The 22,730-nt window shown below is 41.2% G+C and overlaps 1 protein-coding gene across 2 annotated transcripts in view; it reads left to right on the top strand.

Moving 5' to 3' along the window:
• GRIK2 (glutamate ionotropic receptor kainate type subunit 2) overlaps positions 1-22,730 on the top strand; it is a 1,450,753-nt gene that overhangs the window by 734,416 nt on the left and 693,607 nt on the right. For both annotated transcript variants that reach the window (XM_075340094.1, XM_075340093.1), the window contains one exon: positions 11,437-11,618. In XM_075340094.1, the coding sequence (XP_075196209.1) occupies positions 11,437-11,618 (182 nt within the window). The remainder of the gene's footprint in view (positions 1-11,436; positions 11,619-22,730) is intronic.

The raw sequence follows: 22,730 nt of genomic DNA, 5'->3' as shown, positions 1-22,730 counted from the left end.
CTGTAAACTTTTCCACATGTTTCTAATGATATATTCACTAAATTAAATGTACGAGTATTATATTAAGATGTTATGTGATATAGCACAAACAAACTTGCAAATATTTGTGAATTGTAAAGGAAATATTATATGGTTTTCTAACTATTTAACCCTAGAACGCGGAACCATAGAAATCTACACTAGAAAACAAGTAGCCTAGCAGGCCTGCAAGGCCCCAGGTATGCGTTCTAGGGTTAAAAAATATAAAACTAAATATTAGGATGTGCATTTTATTCTGCACCCATAAGGTAATACTTGATAGGACCACCTTTCAGTGCAAATACTGCTTCAAGTCTTTTGGACTACTGTATGTCTCTGCCAGCTTTGTACATCTAAAGGCTTAAAGTATTATTCATTCTATTTTGCAAAATAGCTCCAGCTAAGTGAGGTTGGATGGAGCAACATCTTTGAACAGCGATTTTAAGTCTTTCCACAGATTCTCAATGAGATTTAGGTCTAGACTTTGACTGGGCCATTCAAACACATTAATATGCTTTGATATTACCCCTTTTATTGTAGCTCTGGCAGTATGTTTACAGTAATTGTCCTGCTGGAAGGTGAACCTATGCCCCAGTGAAAAGTGTTTTGCAGTCTCCAACAGCTGTTCTTCAAGGATTGCCCTGAATTTTGTTCCACCCAATTTCCCATCAACTGTGATAAGCTTGCCTGTCCCTGCAGAAGAAAAGCATCCCCCCAGCATGATGATACCAAGTTTGATTGTGTAGAGGATGCTTTCAGGGTGATGTACAGTGTTACTTTTTCACAACACACAGCATTTTGCATTTAGCTCAAAATATTTCACTTTGGTCTCATCTGACCAGAGCACCTTCTTCCAAGTGCTAAGTCGCCTACATGGATTTTTGCAGACTACAAAGTGGACTTCTTAATACTTGCTTTCAAAAATCATTTTCTTCTTTCTAGTGTTTCATAAGGGCAGACTTGAGGACGATACAACTAATAGTTGTCTTTTGTACAGATTCTCCCACTGCAATCCTGCCATAATCCTTCCATTTTTGAATGTTAAACTAGACAGTGCTCCATGGGATGAGAGCTTGGGCTATTTTTTTTAATAAGGTCGCCTGGTGTGTTTCTTTTTTTTCATGATTCTGAATGGTCCCTAATGTTCTCAACAAGCCTCTATTTTTTCTGGAATCCTTGATTTTTCGTCAGCAATCTGGCCTGTGCTGCTGCTTAAAGTTTGAACAAGTTGTGCTGTATATCAATATCCAGTGTAAGATGGCGACCGGCTACATTATTAATGGCCGGTATGTACCACAGAAGTGGTGTGAACCTGGAAGTCCCTGCTGGTACTTATAGTGCCACATGATTTTTATATAGTATTCAAAGGGCCAGATTCATGGATGGCTGGAGAGATGGGTGGGACCGGCCATCTACATATTCTACCCATGGGTGTGTCTGATAATGATGATGTGTCTGATAAATGGAGTCTCAGTGTGTTTGACTTGTGGAGAGTCTGCAGCCAGTATGAGAAGTTCTGGGCTGTGTGATAGAGTCTCTAAGAAAGATCCTGTGTAGACACTTGCAGTGTTACTCTGTGGAGGTTGCCATACCTCTAGTACGGTTATGCCACTGACTTTGCGGACCAGAAATCCGGGTGTCTGAGGAGCAGTCTCTGGGTGAGGAAAAGAGGCTGCTGGACTCAGCATAGAGGTGATGAAGCCTCTCCAAAAGGACTCAATAAGAGAAAGAGAGGGTTCATTTCATCTAACTGGGTTCAGTGAGATATTTCTGAGGAGAAAGGTATTCGAATCTGAATGGGCGTACCGCGAGTGCAATGGCTTGAAAGCCGTTTGGGTGTGTGTGTAATCCTATACGCAAGAAGAGACTCTGTTGTTATGTTACTAAACTGCGGTTTATGGGATATTAATAAATCGCTTGGATTTTTAATGAATGGTGTTCCTGTGCTACCTCACATCGCAGCAATGTGTCACCCCATTATACCATGTGAACTGTGTGCAATATCACATTAGGGAGAATGACAAAGTAAAGTCGGTGAACTGTATTCTTCACTTATTGTGAATGATGTGATCCTGGATTATCTGCCTCCAGTTTTATAATAAAGCTGTTATTTTTGGCAATGAATTGTTGTGAAATCAGATAAATATTGAAAGTGATTTCTGTAATACAGAAGTGTCAGTTTGTTAAGAATGGTGGTTTTGAAGAAAGCAATATTTCACAATTTTTATAGATGTGAGATTGGGTGATAAAAACACAACTAAAATGGCTCTCAAAATTTACAATGAAAAAACTAGAAAATAAGATGATGAAAGGTTTTGTATTTCAAATTCTTATCATCGGCTACAATTTTCTGTGTTTCATGACAAACCTTATTGACCATCAATTTCATAAGCTATGCATGCAGAGTCGTGAGCTTTATGATGACCCTCCATTCTTGTGTCACAAGATTGTGTCTAAAATTAACTTGGCATGTTGCTTTCTGTATCTAAGGCCTCTGCCACACTCACGTGAATTTCACGCACGTGCCGAGAGACACGTATTTCCCCTGCGTGTTGCGTGCAGGTAAGTACGTGTCTCTGGTACGTGCGTGACACGTGTGTTCTACGTGTGCTATCCGCGATAGCACACGTAGAACCGGTAATTATTATACTCACCTGGTCCTTCCTGATGTCCGCGCTGCTGTCCGTGGTGCTGATCCTCGGTCTCCAGCCCTCCCGTCTCCCCGCTGCTGCTGCTGCCAGGCAGTGAAGTGAATGTTCAATGAGAATAATGAGCGGCGGTCGGCAGCAAGAGGCAGCAGCGGCAGAGACAGGAGGGCTGGAGAAGGTGAGTTAATGTTTTTTATTTTTTTCCCTGACATGTGTGTTTACTCCGGCGCGTGTCACACGGGACCGCATCCACACTACACCCGTGTGGTACGGGTGCGGGCCGTGTAACACCCGTGCTGCCGGAGAAAACACTGACATGTCAGCCCTTTGAAAATCGCACACACGTACAAACGCACACGGACACACGTTCCGTGTGGTTTTACGTGTGTGTGCCTGCTACCATAGGGTAGCATTGCTGTACATGTCTCCGTGCCGCCGGTACGTGTAAAAAATGACAAACACGTGCCGGAGGCACGGATGTGTGGCGCAGGCCTAACATGGTATCCAGGCTATAGAAAACATAGAATCAGGGTCCGATTACTTTCTCCAACTAGGTGAATTATTGAAAAAAAAAAAGCACTAAAACAGGGTATTATACTCCCAGTCCCCAATTCTGTCAGGGTTCTATAAGGTAATTTTACATGAATCAAAAAACTTTTGAAAAATTCACATTTTTCAAAAAAATAAAGCAAAATAGTAAATTAAATTGCTTAATTTGTCTCTTCAGGGGGGAAGGAGAAGAACACTAGTGCCACCTATTTAAAGTAGCAATCCTAAAAGTCAAACGTGACCCTTTAACCCCTTAACGACCGCGGGCCGTAAAATTACGTCCTAAATGACATAATCTTACTGCCCGCGGTCCTCCGGCGGCAGCATGCCGCGATCGGCACACATCTCAGCTGATTTTCACAGCTGAGATGTGTGCCTGCTAGGCACGAGCAGAATCGTTATCTGCTCGTGCCGATTAACCCCTTATAATGGCGCTGTCAATACATGACAGCGCCATTATAAGCGCAATCGCGGTAAAGTTTTACTTACCGCCGAAACCGGAAGTCACGTGACGCGATCACGTGACTCCCGATAGTTGCCATGGTAGTACAGGGTCATGTGATGACTCCTGTACTACACATGAATTGGTTTCACTTTCGCTGTGCCCGGGGCACAGCAAAAGAGAAAGACAGCGTATCTGCTGTTTACAGCCTTCCAGCTGTGATCAGCAGATACTGCAGAGCGATCGGAATGCTGATCGCAATAGCCCCCTAGGGGGACTAGTAAAATAAAAAAAAAAAGTAAAAAAATAAGTTTTAAAAAATTAAAAAAAAACAAAAAAACCTAAAAGTTCAAATCACCCCCCATTCGCCCCATTAAAAATTAAAGGGTTAAAAAAATAAAAAATATACACACATTTGGTATCGCCGCGTTCAGTAACGCCCGATCTATCAAAATATAAAATCAATTAATCTGATCAGTAAACGGCGTAGCGGCAAAAAAATTCCAAACGCCAAAACGACGTTTTTTTGTCGCCACAACTTTTGCGCAAAATGCAATAAGAGGCGATCAAAACGTAGCATCTGCGCAAAAATGGTACCGTTAAAAACGTCAGCTCGAGACGGAAAAAATAAGCCGTCATTGAGCCTAAGATCCCGAAAAATGAGAACGCTACGGGTCACGGAATATGGCGTAAAACGTGCGCCACTTTTTTCGGACAAACTTCCGATTTTTTTTTAACCCCTTATATAAAAGTAAACCTATACATGTTTGGTGTCTACGAACTCGCACTGACCTGAGGCATCACACCCACACATCAGTTTTACCATATAGTGAACACAGTGAATAAAATATCTCAAAAACCATAGTGCTATCGCACTTTTTTTGCAATTTTTCAGCATTTGGAATTTTTTTGCCATTTTCTAGTACATAATATGGTAAAACTGATGGTTTCATTTAAAAGTACAGCTCGTTCCGCAAAAAATGAGCCCTCACATGACCATATTGACTGAAAAATAAAAAAGTTACGTCTCTCAGAAAAAGAATGGCGAAAAAAAAAACGGAAAGCGAAAAATCAGCCGGTCGTGAAAGGGTTAATGAACCTTTTCATATGACTTACAATTTATACCAGATCAGAACCTCAATGTTTCAGGGTGATTGCCCCTCGTCAATGCAAAGTATGAGATCTGATCTGGCTGTATGAGAAGCTATAGTGGGATCTAAGGGGAAAACTTTACTCCTTGTGGAGACTGACAAACCAATTTGGCTGCCAGTGAAGAGTCTTATAGCTGCAATGCTCCTCCCACATTCCAATAGGTGGCACTAGAGTTCGTCTCCTTCCTCCTTGAAGAGACAGTTTAAATATTTCCCAGAGGAGCATTGCAGATATAAGACTTCTCACTGGCAGCCAGATTGGATTGTCAGTCTCCACAAAGAGAAAAGATTTCCCAAATAAAATTGTTGTAATCAATTTCAAGAAATGTAATTCAATTTTGAAAAATGTTTGTTCTTAGTGCATGATAATATTGAGAATGTGGGTCATGCAGAAACCATGCGTTCTTTGCCTAAATGCATGGCCACTACAATGTTTATGGCATTGCTGCTTAACCCTAGAATGCATACCTGGGGCCTCCAAGGCCTGCTAGGTCATTTGTTTTCTATGGTAGATTGAATTGCTTGCGCGTTCTAGGGTTAACAAGTCACTCAGTAATAGCTGATGAGGACCCATCCAGCATGTAATTTGAAGCAACATTTGGCACTTTTGCTTTTGGAGACAAGGAAATGTCCATTGAGAAGGATATTGCGCTCTCTTTCCACAGTGTTTTCATTGAGAAGGATATGGAAGAGGTGAATAAGTGCACTGGGAGTGCATTTACACCATTCAAATCTTGACTCAATGAGCTATGTGTGAAATGTAAAGTCCCTGCCACAATTCTTGCACATTGTCAATTCAAAAAGGAGCCAACAGTCTCTGCAACATGAAATAGCAAATAAGAGATGATTTTATTCAAGAAATTATTTTAGCACACCACGCCAGTGTTTTTTCTTTCTTTCAGCACTGTCATGGCACTTTAAATTTAAGTCTCCTGCCCCTAGTGTTATACTCACCTTCCGGCGTTTTCATGCTTTTTCAGCGCCTTCTTATGGTATAACTTCTGACAGAAGTCCCAAGTTACGTCACAATCTCCCAATGCAATGCTATGAGAGCCAGAACGAAGTCAGGAGAATGCTCTCATAGGGATGCATTAAGTTCTGACCTCCGGCAGGCTCCATGAAACATTGGAGTGCAGTAGTAGGTCACAAATTGCCTGAGACCAAATGGAGTGGCGGAAATAAAAGATGAAGCTGCCAGATGGTGAGTATAGTATAATGGGAAGGGGGCTTAGACTTAAAACACCACTCCAGTGGTAAAATTAAAAAAATCAGGAGGGATGCTTTAAGTTCCATTAGGGTGATGAACGTTATATTATTTTGCAAATAGACGACACTGACCTTGCACTATTTGAGCATACAGCCTGGCAACCAGAAAGTTGATTACCACTTCTTTTGCTGACAGAGAGCTGTATTATATTTATTGGAGTCTGAATATCACTGGCTTATTTTTCCTCCTGCAAGCCTGCACATTGAAAAAGTTTTGTTGGATAGTAAAGCGTTAAGGATCTCTCACACCCATATCCACTTATACAACTCAACCCCATGACAACCATGACCAAAGCTATACACTTCTAAATGTATGAACCTACAGCGGCAAAAGGGAATAAAAGCTGACATGTAAAATCATAGCCTAAAGTGTTGGCACAATTGAAATTGTTCTAGAAAATGAAAAATTGTTTAAAAGAGTTCTTTTAAACAATTTTTCATCTCTACTGGCTAACACGGCACAAAGATATATTTTACCTGTATCTAGGAAATTAAGTATTTCTCTCAGAGAAGTTTTGCAATTACACATGTTTTGTTATACACATGTTTATTTTCTTTGTGTGTATTGGAACAACACAAACAAACTGAAAAAAGGCAAATTGGACAAAATTTAAAACAAAATACTAAAATGGGCACCCTCAATTTAATTATTGGTTGCACACCTTTAGAATAAATAACCACAATCAATCTTTTCAATTAGCTATCAACAACCTTGTTCACCTTCCAAATGGAATTTTGGAAGATTTTTCTTTTGCAAAATTCTCTAGGTCACTCATATTTGAAGAACGTCTTGTCAGCAATTTTAAGATCTCTCTACAGCTGTTTAATGGGACATAAATCTGGACTTACGGCTGACCACTTCAGAACTTTCCAGAGCATTGTTTCCATACATTTTTGGATTCTTCTTGAAGTATGTTTGAAGTCATTGTCCAACGTCATACGGCTATATTGGTGGAAAAATAAAAAAAAAACGTTTTGGCTCTTGGAAGAAGGGGAGGTAAAAACAAAAGTGCACAAACTGAAAATTGCAAGATTAGGAAAGGGTTTATTAAAAGGCCATACTCTCACTATAAATTTCCGTTAAGGCAAAGCAAGCATAATACGTTACAAAACTAACCTTTGTTATGTTAATCAGAGAAATATACAACTACAAAAGATAAAAAAAAAGAAAGTTGTTGTTTCTAATAATTTTTTTCCTGCTATTGTTAGGTGATAATTAGTTGCTTAAGACTTTTCACAGTAAAACCCAGAAACTACCGTTACTCATCACTCAACCAATTTTCATTCTTTATAGCTATTACATTCAAGTAAGAGGCTGTGGCATTAGTGTCAACCATATCAAGTTTTAATCTTTCCCAGAGCAAGACTGACAAATCAACAGCATTAGTAATGTGTATAAATATAACAATCTGTTAAACAGTTATTGCATACATGAAACATATTATAAATATGTCATAACAAAGCAAGGCTTGTGACACTACAGAATTGTCAATGGAGTTAGCACAAATTAACTAAAAAATAAAGGTATATTAAATCAATACAAAATATTGGTTACTTGTTTATAATTCTTAGGCCCATTTCACACGTCAGTGAAAAACACAGACGTTCTTCACTGACGTGTAAAACACGCACATGTCCCTCCGTGTTCCGTGATTCACGGCACACGTGGGTTGTCCATGTGCAATCCGTGATCCGTGATTGCATATGGACATTACTCACCTGCCTTCACTGCTGCTGTCCATGGTGCTGATCTCCTTGGGTCTCCAGCGTCCGCCCACCGCTCTCAGCACCTATTTCCTGGTCAGGTTTTCCTGCTCTCATGAATATTCATGAGCCAGGCAGAAACTGCCGAGAGCAGAGTCTACAGAGCGAATTGCAGGCAAGGTAAGTTGAAAATATTTAATATTTAATATGTCCGTGATTTTCTGGTACGTGTTTCACTGATCACACACGGATCACACCATAGTGTGGTCCGTGGGTCATCAGTTATGCCAGAAAAAACTGACTTGTCTCCATGCAGAATCACGGCCACGCGTGCACGCTGCATGGAGACACGTTCAGTGAAAAATCACTGATGTGTGAGCAGACCCATTGATTATAATGGGTCTGCGTATGTCAGTGATTTTGGTACGTTTTAAAAAAAGCACAAACGTACCAGAATCACTGACGTGTGAAAGGGGCCTTAGGTGTAAAAAAAAGGGGGGCACACTGTTAATGTACACACATTTAGTATCACCGCATGCAGAAACACCTGATCTATCAAAATATAAAATCAATTAATCTGATCAGTAAACGGCGTAGCGGCAAAAAAATTCAAAATGCCAAAATAATGTTTTTTTGTCGCCACAACTTTTGCAAAAAATGCAATAACAGGCGAACAAAATGTAGCATCTGCACAAAAATAATACCGTTAAAAATGTCAGCTCGAGATGCAAAAAATAAGCCATCACTGAGCCATAGATCCCAAAAAATGAGAACGCTATGGATCACGGAATATGGCATAAAACGTGCACCACTTTTCTAGGACAATCTTCCGATTTTTTTTTAACCCCTTATATAAAATTAAATCTATACATGTTTGGTGTCTACGAAATCGCACTGACCTGAGGCATCACACCCACAGTCAGTTTTACCATATAGTGAACACAGTGAATAAAATATCACAAAAACATTAGTGCAATCGCACTTTTTTTCAGCAATTTTTCTGCATTTGGAATTTTTTTGCCGTTTTCCAGTACACTATATGGTAAAACTTATGGTTTCATTTAAAAGTACAGCTCGTTCCGCAAAAAATGAGCTCTCACATATTGACTGAAAAATAAACAAGTTACGTCTCTCAGAAGAAAAATGGCGAAAAAAACCCAGAAAGCAAAAAAGCGGCCGGTCATGAAGGGGTTAAGTATAATCTAGCTAATATGATTGTGTATAACATTAAGGTAGTCTCATGTACGAGGCTGTAGTGGATGGTGAAATATAAAGCCTGAAAGTCAAAATTTCAAAATATTCTTACCCTTTTGCTCATCAGTATATATATCTATCTATATATATCTATCTATATATATCTATCTATATATATATATATATCTATATATATATATATAGATATATATATATATAGATAGATATATATAGATAGATATATATATGTATATATATATATATATCTGTATATATATACATATAAATATATATATACATTATTATTTATAATGATATAGCAAGATGACGGCTGCAGCTGGGTACCATTTTTCTGAATTTCTGTGAAGTGAATTGTAAAACCAATATTCTAAAAAAATATGAAATTTTGTAAAGTTTGAGATTTAAATTCCATGCAAATAAATTCACTTTTCTCTTTACTTATGCATAGAAGTACAATTAGACATTATTTTTTTATATATGTAGCTCTATCTGCATTTTTCATGGACCTGGGTTTGCTTTATGGGCTTGTTCACATGTACAGTATGTGTTGAATCAAAATCGGACATGTCTCTCAGTTTAAATCACAAATCAAAATTTCCAATGCAAATCTATGGGTCCATGAATATATTGCACAGCACTTAGATGCCATCTGTGACCTGTCCAATTTATATGTTTATTTGGAGAAGCTTGAGAAAACGTAATAATATGCAATACAATAACAATTGTGTGTCCTAGTTTTTCTCTTCCAAGTATTTTTCTATCAACATCAGAGTGTAAACTTTTGGCGAATTTTTAAAACTTATTTTTAGTTTTGTTGGAATTTTCTGAGTAATGAGTAAAGCTAAGAACACACATCCGGCTTTTCTGCCATTTGTCAGATCTAGCGCGCTCCCGTACAGTTTTTACAGTACAGTAGCTGCGCTGCAATTTCCTGGTCACATGCTCCGATCACATGACAGCACGTGACTGGAGCTTGTCGCACAGCCACTGTACTGTACACAGTGTACGGGAGCTGCCGCATCCGACAAACGGCATAAAAACCAGATGTGTGTTCTTAGCATAAGCAATGTACAGTAAAGACTTGTTTATTTGTGTGTGTGGCAATCTAATGTTTTTATCCATATAATTTTGTGGTATGTATAATTTTTGATCACTTTATATTGTATGTTTTTGCTCAGGTGCGTCGACCAAAAAACATTAAGGCTGACATTTTTTTTTCTTTGTCGTGTTTACCATGTAGCTGAAATAATTTTATTGGAAGTGCTTCTTAGTAACCATGAAAATGGGCATAAAGCAAACAGGCCCATATTTCTGGAAAAGTGGATGTTAAAAAATAAATAAGTAAAATAATAATAATATTCAGGGGAGCAGTGGGAATTAAACAAAAGAAAAAAAATGGACACTTTTGTCTATTTGAAGCTGAATTACTAGAAGCAGGGGTAAACATACAATTTGTGCAGCCTGTGCAGTCGCACAGGAGCTCAAAAAATAAGGGGCCAACTACTATCTCCAAAGTAATAGATAAACAGAGAGGAGCATTATGATGAACTAATTGACTGCAAACAGCTTGATCACTGTTCATGCACAGGGGCGCGCTTATTTTTATGTTATTATTATTATTTATTATTATAGCGCCATTTATTCCATGGCGCTTTACAAGTGAAAGAGGTGTATACGTACAACAATCATTAACAGTACAAAACAGACTAGTATAGGAGGAGAGAGGACCCTGCCCGCGAGGGCTCACAGTCTACAGGGAATGGGTGATGGTACAATAGGTGAGGACAGAGCTGGTTGCGCAGTGGTCTACTGGACTGAGGGCTATTGTAGGTAGGCTTGTTGGAAGAGATAGGTCTTGAGGTTCCTCTTGAAGCTTTCCACGGTAGGGGAGAGTCTAATATGCTGAGGTAGAGCGTTCCAGAGTATGGGGGGAGGCACGGGAGAAATCTTGTACGTGATTGTGGAAAGAGGAGAAAGGAGAGGAGCAGAGAAGGAGATCTTGTGAGGATCTGAGGTTGTGTGCAGGTAGGTACCGGGAGACTAGGTCACAGATGTAAGGAGGAGACAGGTTGTGGATGGCTTTGTATGTCATGGTTAATGTTTTGAACTGGAGTTGTTGGGCGATGGGAAGTCAGTGAAGGGATGCACAGAGTGGCGAGGCTGGGGAATAGCGAGGGGAGAGGTGAATTAAGCGGGCCGCAGAGTTTAGGATAGATTGGAGGAGTGCAAGAGTGTTGGAAGGGAGGCCAGAGAGCAGGAGGTTGCAGTAGTCAGGGCGGGAGATGATGAGGGCATGCACTAATGTTTTTGCTGATTCTTGGTTCACCTCTAATGGTAATAAAGTAGCATTTTAATAAACTATTTTACCATTTTAATGTAAATAATTAATTGCTAAGAGCTGTCAATGTCTGTATGACTGACATTTTGTATTTTTTTTTACCAGGTCTGATCCGTTTACAAGAGCTAATTAAGGCACCATCTAGGTACAATTTAAGACTTAAAATCCGCCAGTTACCTCTTGATACAAAAGATGCAAAGCCCCTGCTGAAAGAGATGAAGAGAGGCAAGGAATTCCATGTAATCTTTGATTGTAGCCATGACATGGCAGCTGGCATTCTAAAACAGGTAACAACCCAAAGTTCTATATGTACTAATTACTCCTATAATTTTCTGAGTATATTACTGTATAATTAATTTACCAATATCGAAGTATTTTAATTAAAAACAAATCATAACCTAATATCTTTTTTAACAGATTTAAATCCTAAACCATAAAAGGTAGACGCACGTAGTGCTGTATTAATAGAAAATTTAGTAATATGTTATAGTAATAGGTATCTATATAGTAAACATACCTTCAAAATGTGCCAAAAATATGATAATTATAAATAAGTGGCTTTTTTTAATCTCAAATTTTTACTGCACGATTCCTAATTTAAAAACAGTGGTGGATGTATTGGTGATGTAATAAAAGTATTCCTATTTTTTTGACAATATTTATATACATTTTTTCGATATTATATGAATATGTGACAAATGTAAGAGGAAAGAATTGCTGTATAATAGGGACCAACCAAGCAACTCCGTGTATATAGACAAAAAATATATATTTTATTGGTTAAAAAATAAACATACATAAATAGATGTCACACGAAGAGAAAAAAGTGCAATATTAAAAACATTTAAAAAAACGTCACAGATTGACCGTTAATAAACACCCCAGATATAATACTATAATAAAATACTAGTGTGCTGATAATAAATGGCAATTTTGATACAAAAGCCAAACATGCAAGCACGTACACAGTTAAAGGGAACCTGTCAGCAGAAATGTCCCCTAAAACCTAACAGATTCCCCCTCTGCAGCTCCTTGGCTGCATTCTATAAAGGTCCCTGTTATGATTGTGCCCACTTTCTGACCGAAAAAAAGTGTTTATAAAGTTGTACCTTTTTGGCTTCTGATTCTGTAAATCCATCACGGGGGCGGGCTGCCTGATGGCCGTTATTCTGCCCCCTGGTCCTGTATGCCGCCCCCATCGCTGATTTCAATACTTCTGGACGCCGCCCACTGCTCCAGCCATCCCCGCGCATGCCCAGTGCCCATCTCTCAGGGATGAGCACTGTGCCCAGCGTCACCGCTGGTGACGTGCACGCAGGGTTAAGATTATGGGCGGTGCTGTGATGTTTATTCCTAAGCAACCGCCCATAATCGCGGGACCGCGCTTTCCCCCTCAGCCTGCTTCTTTCTGCGCAAGCACGCTGCTGCTGACCTCACTTCACCTCCTTCCCATCTTGCCCCGAGGCAGGAAATAGATGGGAAGAGCGCGGAGCAGTGACTACACCGAAAGCGCGGTCCCGCGATTATGGGCGGTTGCTTAGGAATAAACATCACAGCACCGCCCATAATCTTAACCCTGCGTGCACGTGACGCTGGGCACAGTGCTCATCCCCGAGAGATGGGCACTGGGCATGCGCGGGGATGGCTGGAGCAGTGGGCGGCATCCAGGAGTATTGAAATCAGCGATGGGGGCGGCATACAGGACCAGGGGGCAGAATAACGGCCATCAGGCAGCCCGCCCCCGTGACGGATTTACAGAATCAGAAGCCAAAAAGGTACAACTTTATAAACACTTTTTTTCGGTCAGAAAGTGAGCACAATCATAACAGGGACCTTTATAGAATGCAGCCCAGGAGCTGCAGAGGGGGAATCTGTTAGGTTTTAGGGGACATTTCTGCTGACAGGTTCCCTTTAAACCTGCATGAATATAACCCATGCTATATTAATAGACCACTTTATCTGACATCACCAACCCCGTCTCAGTGTAGCATAAGTAGTGAGCCTGGGTGGAGTACACTTAAGCGGGCTTTACACGCTGTGACATCGCTAGTGATGTCGCGAGCGATAGCACTCGCCCACGTTGGTGGCGTGTCATGGGGTGATCGCTGCCATAGCGAACAATATCGCTATGGCAGCGTCACGTGCAATTACCTCTTCACCAACGTCGCCTCCTTTAAGGGGGAGGTTCGTTCGGCGTCACAGCGGCGTCACTAAGCGGCCACCCAATAAAAGCGGAGGGGCAGAGATGAGCAGGTGGAAAATCCCGCCCACCTCCTTCCTTCCTCATTGCGGGCGGCCGAAGGTGCGGTGATGTTCCTTGTTCCTGCGGTTTCACACATAGCGATGTGTGCTGCCGCAAGAACGACGAACAACCTGCGTCCTGCGACAGCAACGATATTTGATATTAGAACGACGCATCAACGATCAACGATTAGGTGAGTAATTTTCATTGTTAAAGGTCGTTCGTGCGTTTCACACGCAATGACGTCGCTAATGAGGCCGGATGTGCGTCACAAATTCCGTGACCCTAATGACATCTCGTTAGCGATTTAGTTGTGTGTAAAGCCCATTTTAGAGTAAAGAACTGTAGTGAAAACACCATCGGTATAAATCAGTAAGTCAGAACAAATAATTCCACCCTAGGTCCTAGGACTCTTGAAGAAGTCACATCTCTGGTGAAGGAACGCGTGGGGAAACACCCCGTATGTAAGCTGATCTGTGCAACACGCAACACTCTCCCTGCATGGCAGTGGGTAGTTAGATTATAGAACAAATTGCCTTTTCTTTTTTTTTGCCTGAACCTAGGATGGAATTATTTGTTCTGACTTACTGATTCATACCGATGGTGTTTTCACCATAGTTCTTCACTGTAAGTGTACTCCACCCAGGCTCACTACTTATCCTACACTGAGGCCTCTGTCACACGTTCGTGCCTCCGGTACGTGTTTGCCAGTTTTTTCATGTACCGGAGACACATACACACATGGACATATGATTTCATAATGGTTTGGACACATAAGTATTTTGGAACGGAACATGTGTCAGTTCTGTACTTACGTGTGTCCATGTGTTCCTCATGCCGACATGTCCATGTGTTCTCCGGCAGCACGGGTGTCACACGGCCCGCATCCGTACCACACGGATGTAGTGTGGATGCGGTCCTGTGTGACACGCGCCGGAGAAACGTGTCATTATTTTAAAATAAAAAAAATACATACTCACCTCCACCAGCCCTGCAGAATCATCCCCTGCAAACAGTTGCTGCCGTCCGCCGCTCATTATGAGCATGTAAAGGAGGTGGGCGTGATATCACGGGTTCTAATCTCCGCCCCTCCGCTCGGCCGGAAGCAGCATAAGCGGGGAGTGGGAAGGGCTGGAGCCGAAGATCAGAACCCTGGACAGCAGCGAGGACCACGTGAGTATGCAAATTACCAGTTCTCCGTGTGTTGTCACGGATAGCACACGGAGAACACACGTGGACCGCACGTACCGGAGACACGTACTTACCACACGCAACACGCAGGGAAAATATGTGTCTCGCGGCACGTGCCTGATTTCCACATGAGTGTGGCAGAGGCCTGAGACAGGGTTGGTGGTGTCAGATAAAGTGGTCTATTAATATGGCATGGGTTATATTCATGCAGGTTTAACTGTGTACGTGCTTGCATGTTTGCCTTTTGTATCAAAATTGACATTTATTATCAGCACACTAGTATTTTATCATAGTATTAGATCTGGGGTGTTTGTTAACGGTCAATCTGTGATGTTTTTTAAATGTTTTTAATATTGCACTTTTTTCTCTTTGTGCGACATATTTATGTATGTTTATCTTTGAACCAATAAAATATATATTTTTTGTCTATATACACGGAGTTGCTTGGTTGATCCCTATTATACAGCAATTCTTTCCTTTTACATTTGTCTGTTGTTCCTTGTTGCTGTTGGAGATCCCAAGAAGGGAAAGGTGCCCCCTATTTTTTTATTATATTTATATGTGAGCTACATCAACAATGGATGGATAAGATATATACATAAAGTTTCTGTAAAGACAGAACGTCCAACACCTTAGATTCTAGTAATCTTGACTGCCGGTACATTTAATGCTATCTTCTTTTAAATAATGGATTCAATGTTATGCAATATACGGGTTATATACCTAATCACTGGTGGACTATAAATAGCTGTGTACTTTTTGTCCCAGCTAATGGTCAATTTCAAAGTCCTGTTTTTTTTGTTTGTCATTTATTACGATACATTGTTTGTTATATTAGCTATTGGAAAGTAAGTTTTGTTATAAATACATAATTATTAGAATAACCTGATGTCAAAATGTTGAAGATTAACTACTTTCTTTTTAAATAATGATTTCTGAAAATTAGATGTACAGACACTGTATTGAGTAACACAGACAATATCAATATATAACCTATGGAAGTATGTAGTGATCTGTACTCTATGAAAAGCCATCCTCCCAAAGCCTTCTACTGGATTTTTGTTCTTTCTTTCTCTTTTTATAGGGATATATAAAGGTAATTTGGAATCTGGCTTTGAATAAACACCTAAAAAGAATAGGTTACCATATATTTGCTACTCTAACTGAAAACAGCATTCTGAATGATGATTACAGCTATGCATCCCTTATTGGGCTACTTGCAGTAGTTTTGATATGACTGCTTCATCTTTTTCAGATTTACCAGTTTTCTGAATGATCAGCTCTTTATAACCTAGCCCATACCACTGATTGACAGCCTACTGTGTAAACTGTCAAAATGCTGTGGAGAGAAAAGCGCACATAGGGTCTTATCTGGCAAACAATGCAGGCTTAGAAAATGAAAACAGGTGCTCACCTATGGAAGTTGTGACAGGCACAACTCCTATGTATGCAGTAAATGGTCAAGCAGCAGCCCCGATGATGCAACAGGGAATCATGAATGGATAAGAAAGTCGGGTTTAACACTGCGCTAAAACCATGAAGCCAAACGATGTGATGAATTCTTTGCTATATTTTCTTTATTTAGGCCAAGTCTACATGTTTCAAAGGCATGTCCGCCTTCTTCATCAGGACAAAGGAAAAAACAGCATGATAGGGTATCATGCTGTTTTTTCCTTTGTCCTGATGAAGAAGGCGGACATGCCTTTGAAACATGTAGACTTGGCCTAAATAAAGAAAATATAGCAAAGAATTCATCACATCGTTTGGCTTCATGGTTTTAGCGCAGTGTTAAACCCGACTTTCTTATCCATTCATGATTTACTGTGTAAACTGTGCATAGGCAGAAAGCTTCCAATCAATGTTGGGACTTCCCAAATGTTACCAACTATTTACTTAGAAGGAGATGAAGGGAGCAGTGAACTTAAATGATTCCACCACCCCTTTACCTCAACACCACCATTGGCTTTCAAGAGACCTGCTCCTGCCATGACAGTCAAGCATGACACCTTATGCATGCATGTCCTTCCACATCCTGGCTGCTCTCTCAAGGTCATCCATCAAACCCAACACCCATATGTTAATCCCAATAGGAGATAAGTGAACCATGTCAGGGTAAAAATGTTCCCAAAAGGGAACCTCCAGGTCTTGCATGTATTAACAAACTGTCCATGGGTCTGTCGAGGTTTGCATGAAAATGAAATTCCGGCATGACGTGAGTCCACAGTATACCGCTGACCACAATCCAAAGGACCAAAGGACCATCATTACATAATCCAAGCTGTCGCCTTGCCAGCCTGACATCTGCCCTACATACCCCCCAGACTACATAAGAATGGCCTAACACCCACACGAATAAAAGGACCACCTGAAAAGACAAAAGAAAAACATCTCACTCATTTATGCAATCATGTAATCTGTCTACAACATATTCAAACAGACATATGACTAAAAATGTTCCAATTTCCATTGACCAATTTTACGCACAGTCGGTACACTCAAACCCCATCTAGAAGCCTCGGTCACTGCCCCAGTCCTGAATGAATGGGACCCAAACTTTGAACTGTCACTAAACACTTTATAAAAACTGCCAAAAACTGAAATCATGATATGCCACCAGCCACCTGTTCCGTGGTCCTTTACAAAACATTACATGTCTGGGCCCCTGCTGGTCCCAAAAACAGGAAATCGTCTAAATAATGTAAAATTGATTCAACACCTGACTCTCTCCTGTATTTCCATTCCACAAAAGAACAGAACTTCTCAAAATAGGCACATGAGATTGAGCATCCCATGGATAAACAACAGTCAACATAATATTTGCCCACCCACATATAGACCTCAACATGTGAAAGCTATCAGGATGCAGCAGGAGCAGTGGTAAACAGCCTCAATGTCCATCTTAGCTACCAATGCCCCCTATCCAAGCTGCTGTACTCATTCTACCACCTGTCTAACATATAGGACACTGAAACCAGCTCATGATCTAACCCCTCATTCACTGATGACCCTTTAGAACTAGATAAATGGTGAATCATGTGATATTTGTTAGGCTCTTTCTTGGAATCCAAACATAACGGAAACAATTTTAAACTTGGAAGGGAAGGGTGTAAAAGGGGCCCACCATCCTCCCCAGGTCTCCCTCCTCTGCTAGCATTCACAACAGACCTCACACCGCAGTGACCTTTTTGCTTAGCAGGCTGACTTTGCGGCAAACTCGTATATCACCTGCAAAAAAATCCTCCCCAGAAGACGTCAATCCTTTCTCCTAGGAGTCGACATTTAACTCATCTGCCACCAGTGGGTTCTCATCCAATACCAATTGTAGTCCCAGAGCAGGGAAAAGTTTGTCCACCCACTGGCAGCCCGTCATCCTGCTGCATCCCCCCTTTGAAGATCATCTAATGGTCCTCTTCTGTTTGGGTTCTTTATTGCCGCCCCTGTTCTTAGGAACAGCCTGTATCCTATTGTCCTTCATTTCTGTTTGGCTAGTCCTAAGCCTCCGAGTCACATTCCAGAGCACTGGCCACCCGTTGTCCCACTTTTATATCCATAGGACAGCTGTTTCTTTAAATCCAGCAAGCCCGCTACCCAGAAGTGCAGCTCCTCGGCGTGGATTCCTCCTGGACTGCCAAGTTTCTGGCTGGCCTGTCCGACATTACTCAATGACTGGAGGGTCCCCGGAGGAGCTCCTTTGCCTGCAGTGTCCCCATGGTGTACACTTGAGGTTCAGGTAGATGCGATCTCCTGGCCCGCTTTGGAGGTGCTGGTCCAGCAGCCGTCTCACTCTTCTCACAGCTCCATATTTTCAAATGTTCCTGCAGCCATGAAGAGCTCTGATCCACAAATATGGCCCTACAACATTCCAGCAAGGCTTCCATCTCATTGGCGGCTGTGTTCACACCACACACTGATCCACTAACAAATGAACCTCCCAGACTCCACCTTGTGTCCCATATATGCTGATTCAAGCACTAATCAGGTAAGGCTTCCCACTATAGCCCACTCCATCTTGCCACATGTTCTATTCCATGTTAACAGTAAAAGCAGATCCCAAACACCATCATATAAAAGGCCCCACCTTGGCCAGCACCCTATTATCTACTCCCTCTCACCTCATACTCTCTTATATTAACACTAGAAGCAAACTCCAAACACCATCATGTAAAACGTCCCACTTTGGTCATCACCCTGTTTTTCACTCCCGCTCACATCACACTCTCCTTTATTAACACTAAAAGTAAACCAGGACCTGGCAAGCATCCTAGTCATGCGGCCTTCCTTTTAAGCCCCTTTGGGGCCCCAGTATGAGTGTATTAATAAAAAAATAATTAGATGGCGCACATTAAAACAATTAATTTACAAATTATTCAAATTAAATCTGATACATTTTATATAAAACAAACAGAAAACCGACGTCAATAATGAATGTCTTACATGGATATTATGGCGAGTGTGGCAGCCATGTGGGTGTTCCAAAGACAGACAATTATTTAGAGTCTAATTTGAATTCACTAGATGTTACATTTTTCCAATCATAAGATGTAACATGTCCAATCACTCTACAGCCTTTTAATTTGTCTTTTAACACATTCTCTACACTTCAACCCTTCTACAGCATTATTTAGAAAACCTCTTCTCACAACAGCAATCAGTAAATCCTCATTGCAAGCAATACTCCCCGTGACGCTGCTGCTATCGTAACCTTAAAAATGCCAATGTCACTTCTATGGGGATGCTTGGTTCTTTCACCCCATAAAGCTGCCTACCACATGTTTACACGACTACATTATGTTACTTCTGATGACACAGCCAGCTCCCATCCAGGATCATGGCATCTCCCAGTCCTATATATTTTCACCACATGGCCCCAACACTAGCCATATCTTTTAGAAAGGACCAGCCAGCACTTCCACTTGTAAGCTTTATACAAAATTCTCTGTGCATTCCTTCCAGCCTTTGCTCCCAGCTCTCACATCTATCTTATCTGCTGCTCAGTTCCTTCCTCCAATTAACCTCCTTCTACCATGCTGTGTTCTCTCTCAACCCTTGCTTTCCTTTTAGCCAGTACTCAGTATTATTAATGTTTGTCCTCGGTATATAATTCCATTTTTCCCTTGCAATATATTTGTATTACAGTTAAAGCCAGACAATTGCATAGACTATAGCTAGTGATGGGCGAACCCCCCGATGTTCGGGATCTGGAGACTCGCCCAAGCTTTTTGTAAAGTTCGAGTTCGGGCCCAGAGATAATGCAAACTTGCGTCCGAACCCCGAGCTTGGACTTTACAGTTATGGGATGGGGCGGGAAGGTTGTAAAATAAAGAATATAGTTAATAATAAACATTGTCATTATACTTACTGGTCCCACAACGTGTCCGGCAGGCCCGCTATCTCCCGGCTGCTTCTGCTTCTGGATCTGATCATTAACTTCCAGGGGTATTCACTGCACTGCTCATCACTCGTCAGTCTTCGGCTTTTTGTGCCCGTGTTTGCGGTGATGTCAGGGTTCACCTAAGTCCATGGCTTAGCCTATCACTGTCAGCCTGCTTCTCGCTCTGTAGAGATGCTTATTTTGATTGTCAGCCAAGGTAAATCCAGGCAGATGGGAGTAGCAGCCCGCAGCCATCCGCTTTATCTGCGCTGAGAATCAAGAGTACCACGGACTGCTACGTACTTTTTTTAATTATTTATTTATTTTTACACTACTATATGTGTGAGGGTCCCAACATCCAATCACAAACGCTATCACGTTGGGCATCTGTGATTGTCTGTTGGAGTAACCTGTAATCTGCACATACATTCTAGATGCTAGAATGTATGGGCTGGTTTCAGGTTACTCCAGCATCCAATCATAGACGCCCACTCTGTGACAGCATCTGTGATTGTCAGTTATTTTAACAGTAAAATTAAACAACAACAAAGAGAAGAAATATTTTATTAGAAATAAAACAAAAAATATTTAGGACTCCATGTGTATTACCCCCCAAAAAAATCCTCTGAATAGTCCAAAGACGAGCGAGCATCTTCAACTCTGCTACATCTGTGAGAGGAGACAAACAGATCTGCTCACACAGACGAGCAGGTACAGACTCAGCTGGGAGCTGTCAGCTGTGCCCTTGGGTAATCCCGACTCTGACTTCACCGGCCTCAGCTGTGCACTTGGGTAAAGTCTCTGACAGCTCTCAGCTGAGTCTGTGCCTGTTCGTCTGTGTGAGCAGACCTATGTTTGTCTGATCACACAGATGCAGCAGAGTTGAAGAGATGCTCGCCTTTGGACTACGTCGGAAGTTTTTTTTTTACAGCCCCTGGACCTGAACTGGACCCAAACTGTAACATGGGTTTCCCAGGAAAAAACATGTTCGGGACCTTGTGCAGAAACACTATGTGTTCGGTACCTTAAACTTTATAATTCTGGTTTGCCCATCTAACTATAGCCTATAGTCTATATATCAACTTTTATTAGTACTATACCTAACAAATACTGCACATATTTCTTTATAGAAAACATATAGGACAGTGGATAAATATCAGGTAACAACTCAAAAAATGCTAAATCTTAAAGGAAAGAGTCTTTAAATTTACCAAATATGAAACGCACCCAAGAAGCAGACATAGTAAAATGTATAAACATTTTTATTTTCAATAAATGCATAGGGTGTGACATAAATACATAATAGTCATGAAAAACCAGAGTATGAAAAGTGTAGGAGGGGAAGAAACCCCACGTGACCCCGGGAAAGATATCAAATCTCACCAGTGATCTGCACAAGAGCCTGGATATGCAATTAAGTGCCTAAATGCAAGTGCAAAAGTGGCTAGCTAGGAGATGACAAAAATCTCAAAGCATACCCTAACAAGATAGGACAGCTTACCCGGAAGGCAGATCACTGAACTTGGACCCAGGTGTACACGTGGGGACCGGCGTCCCAACACGTGTTTCGCGTGGTGTGCTTCGTCGGGGGACAGATAAGAAATGAGTGCTGAGTATGAAGGTTATAAAGGGACCAAAATTGCCACTTAATCGCCAATTAAGCGGCGCGTCATGATGTTATACTACGGGCTGCGCCGTGGTTCAGCGTCATTAGCGAAGGCCGGATGGAGAAAAAACCTCCGGTGACGTCACTAGTGCTTCTGGTCCTTCGCTACTAGGGACGCCAACACAGGCGCGCCCATAGAGGCGGATACTATGTCAGTGACGCGTCACTAGTGCTTCTGGTCCTTCGCTGCTAAGGACGCCAACACAGGCGCTCCCATAGAGGCGGACACTATGTCAGTGACGCGTCGCTAGTGTCTCCCATCCAGGAAGAGAAAAGGGCCATCTCAACCGTAAGTTATAATGCAAACAAAATGCATTAATACGATAATCACCTCTAGCCTGCAAGGCAGAAGGTAAAAACCCTTGTTACTAGTTTATAAAGGGAAGCAAATAGATGGAAATTAATAGGAAAAAGGATATATAGGAAATAGAAAAAGAAAAAGAAGCAGACGTCTGCAGAGAGTACATAGTAAATATAAGTAATCACATAATAATACATGAATATGCAAAAAACAGGCAACTGCTGCGTGATTCCTTCATGAGTTTAGAAGTATAAGACTCATTCAAAAGGCATGATTGCCACAGAATTTCCGTTAATTCCTGAAGAAGGCCTAGAATGGTAGTAAGGTGACGAGATAGTGGCAATTGATCCATTTTAACTAAACGAATATAAAAAACACACTGTTAAAATAGAGTTATATATGACTGCCACAAGTACCAGCATGAGCAGGCATCAACTTATGAGGGAGAACACATCAATATAATAAAATCTGGGCAAGGGGTAACCCCCAGCGCAGACACATGCATCATAGAAATACATAAAATATCCATCCTCGGGGAATATCAGAGTGGGAGTTACAATAGCATCAAAGCCCATATACAGTTAGGTCCAGAAATATTTGGACAGTGACACAATTTTCGCGAGTTGGG

The sequence above is a fragment of the Anomaloglossus baeobatrachus genome, chromosome 3 (assembly GCF_048569485.1).
Source record: "Anomaloglossus baeobatrachus isolate aAnoBae1 chromosome 3, aAnoBae1.hap1, whole genome shotgun sequence".
Classification (NCBI taxonomy): domain Eukaryota; kingdom Metazoa; phylum Chordata; class Amphibia; order Anura; family Aromobatidae; genus Anomaloglossus; species Anomaloglossus baeobatrachus.
Note: the sequence above shows the minus strand (reverse complement) of the source record. Positions and strands in the feature narration are given on the sequence as shown.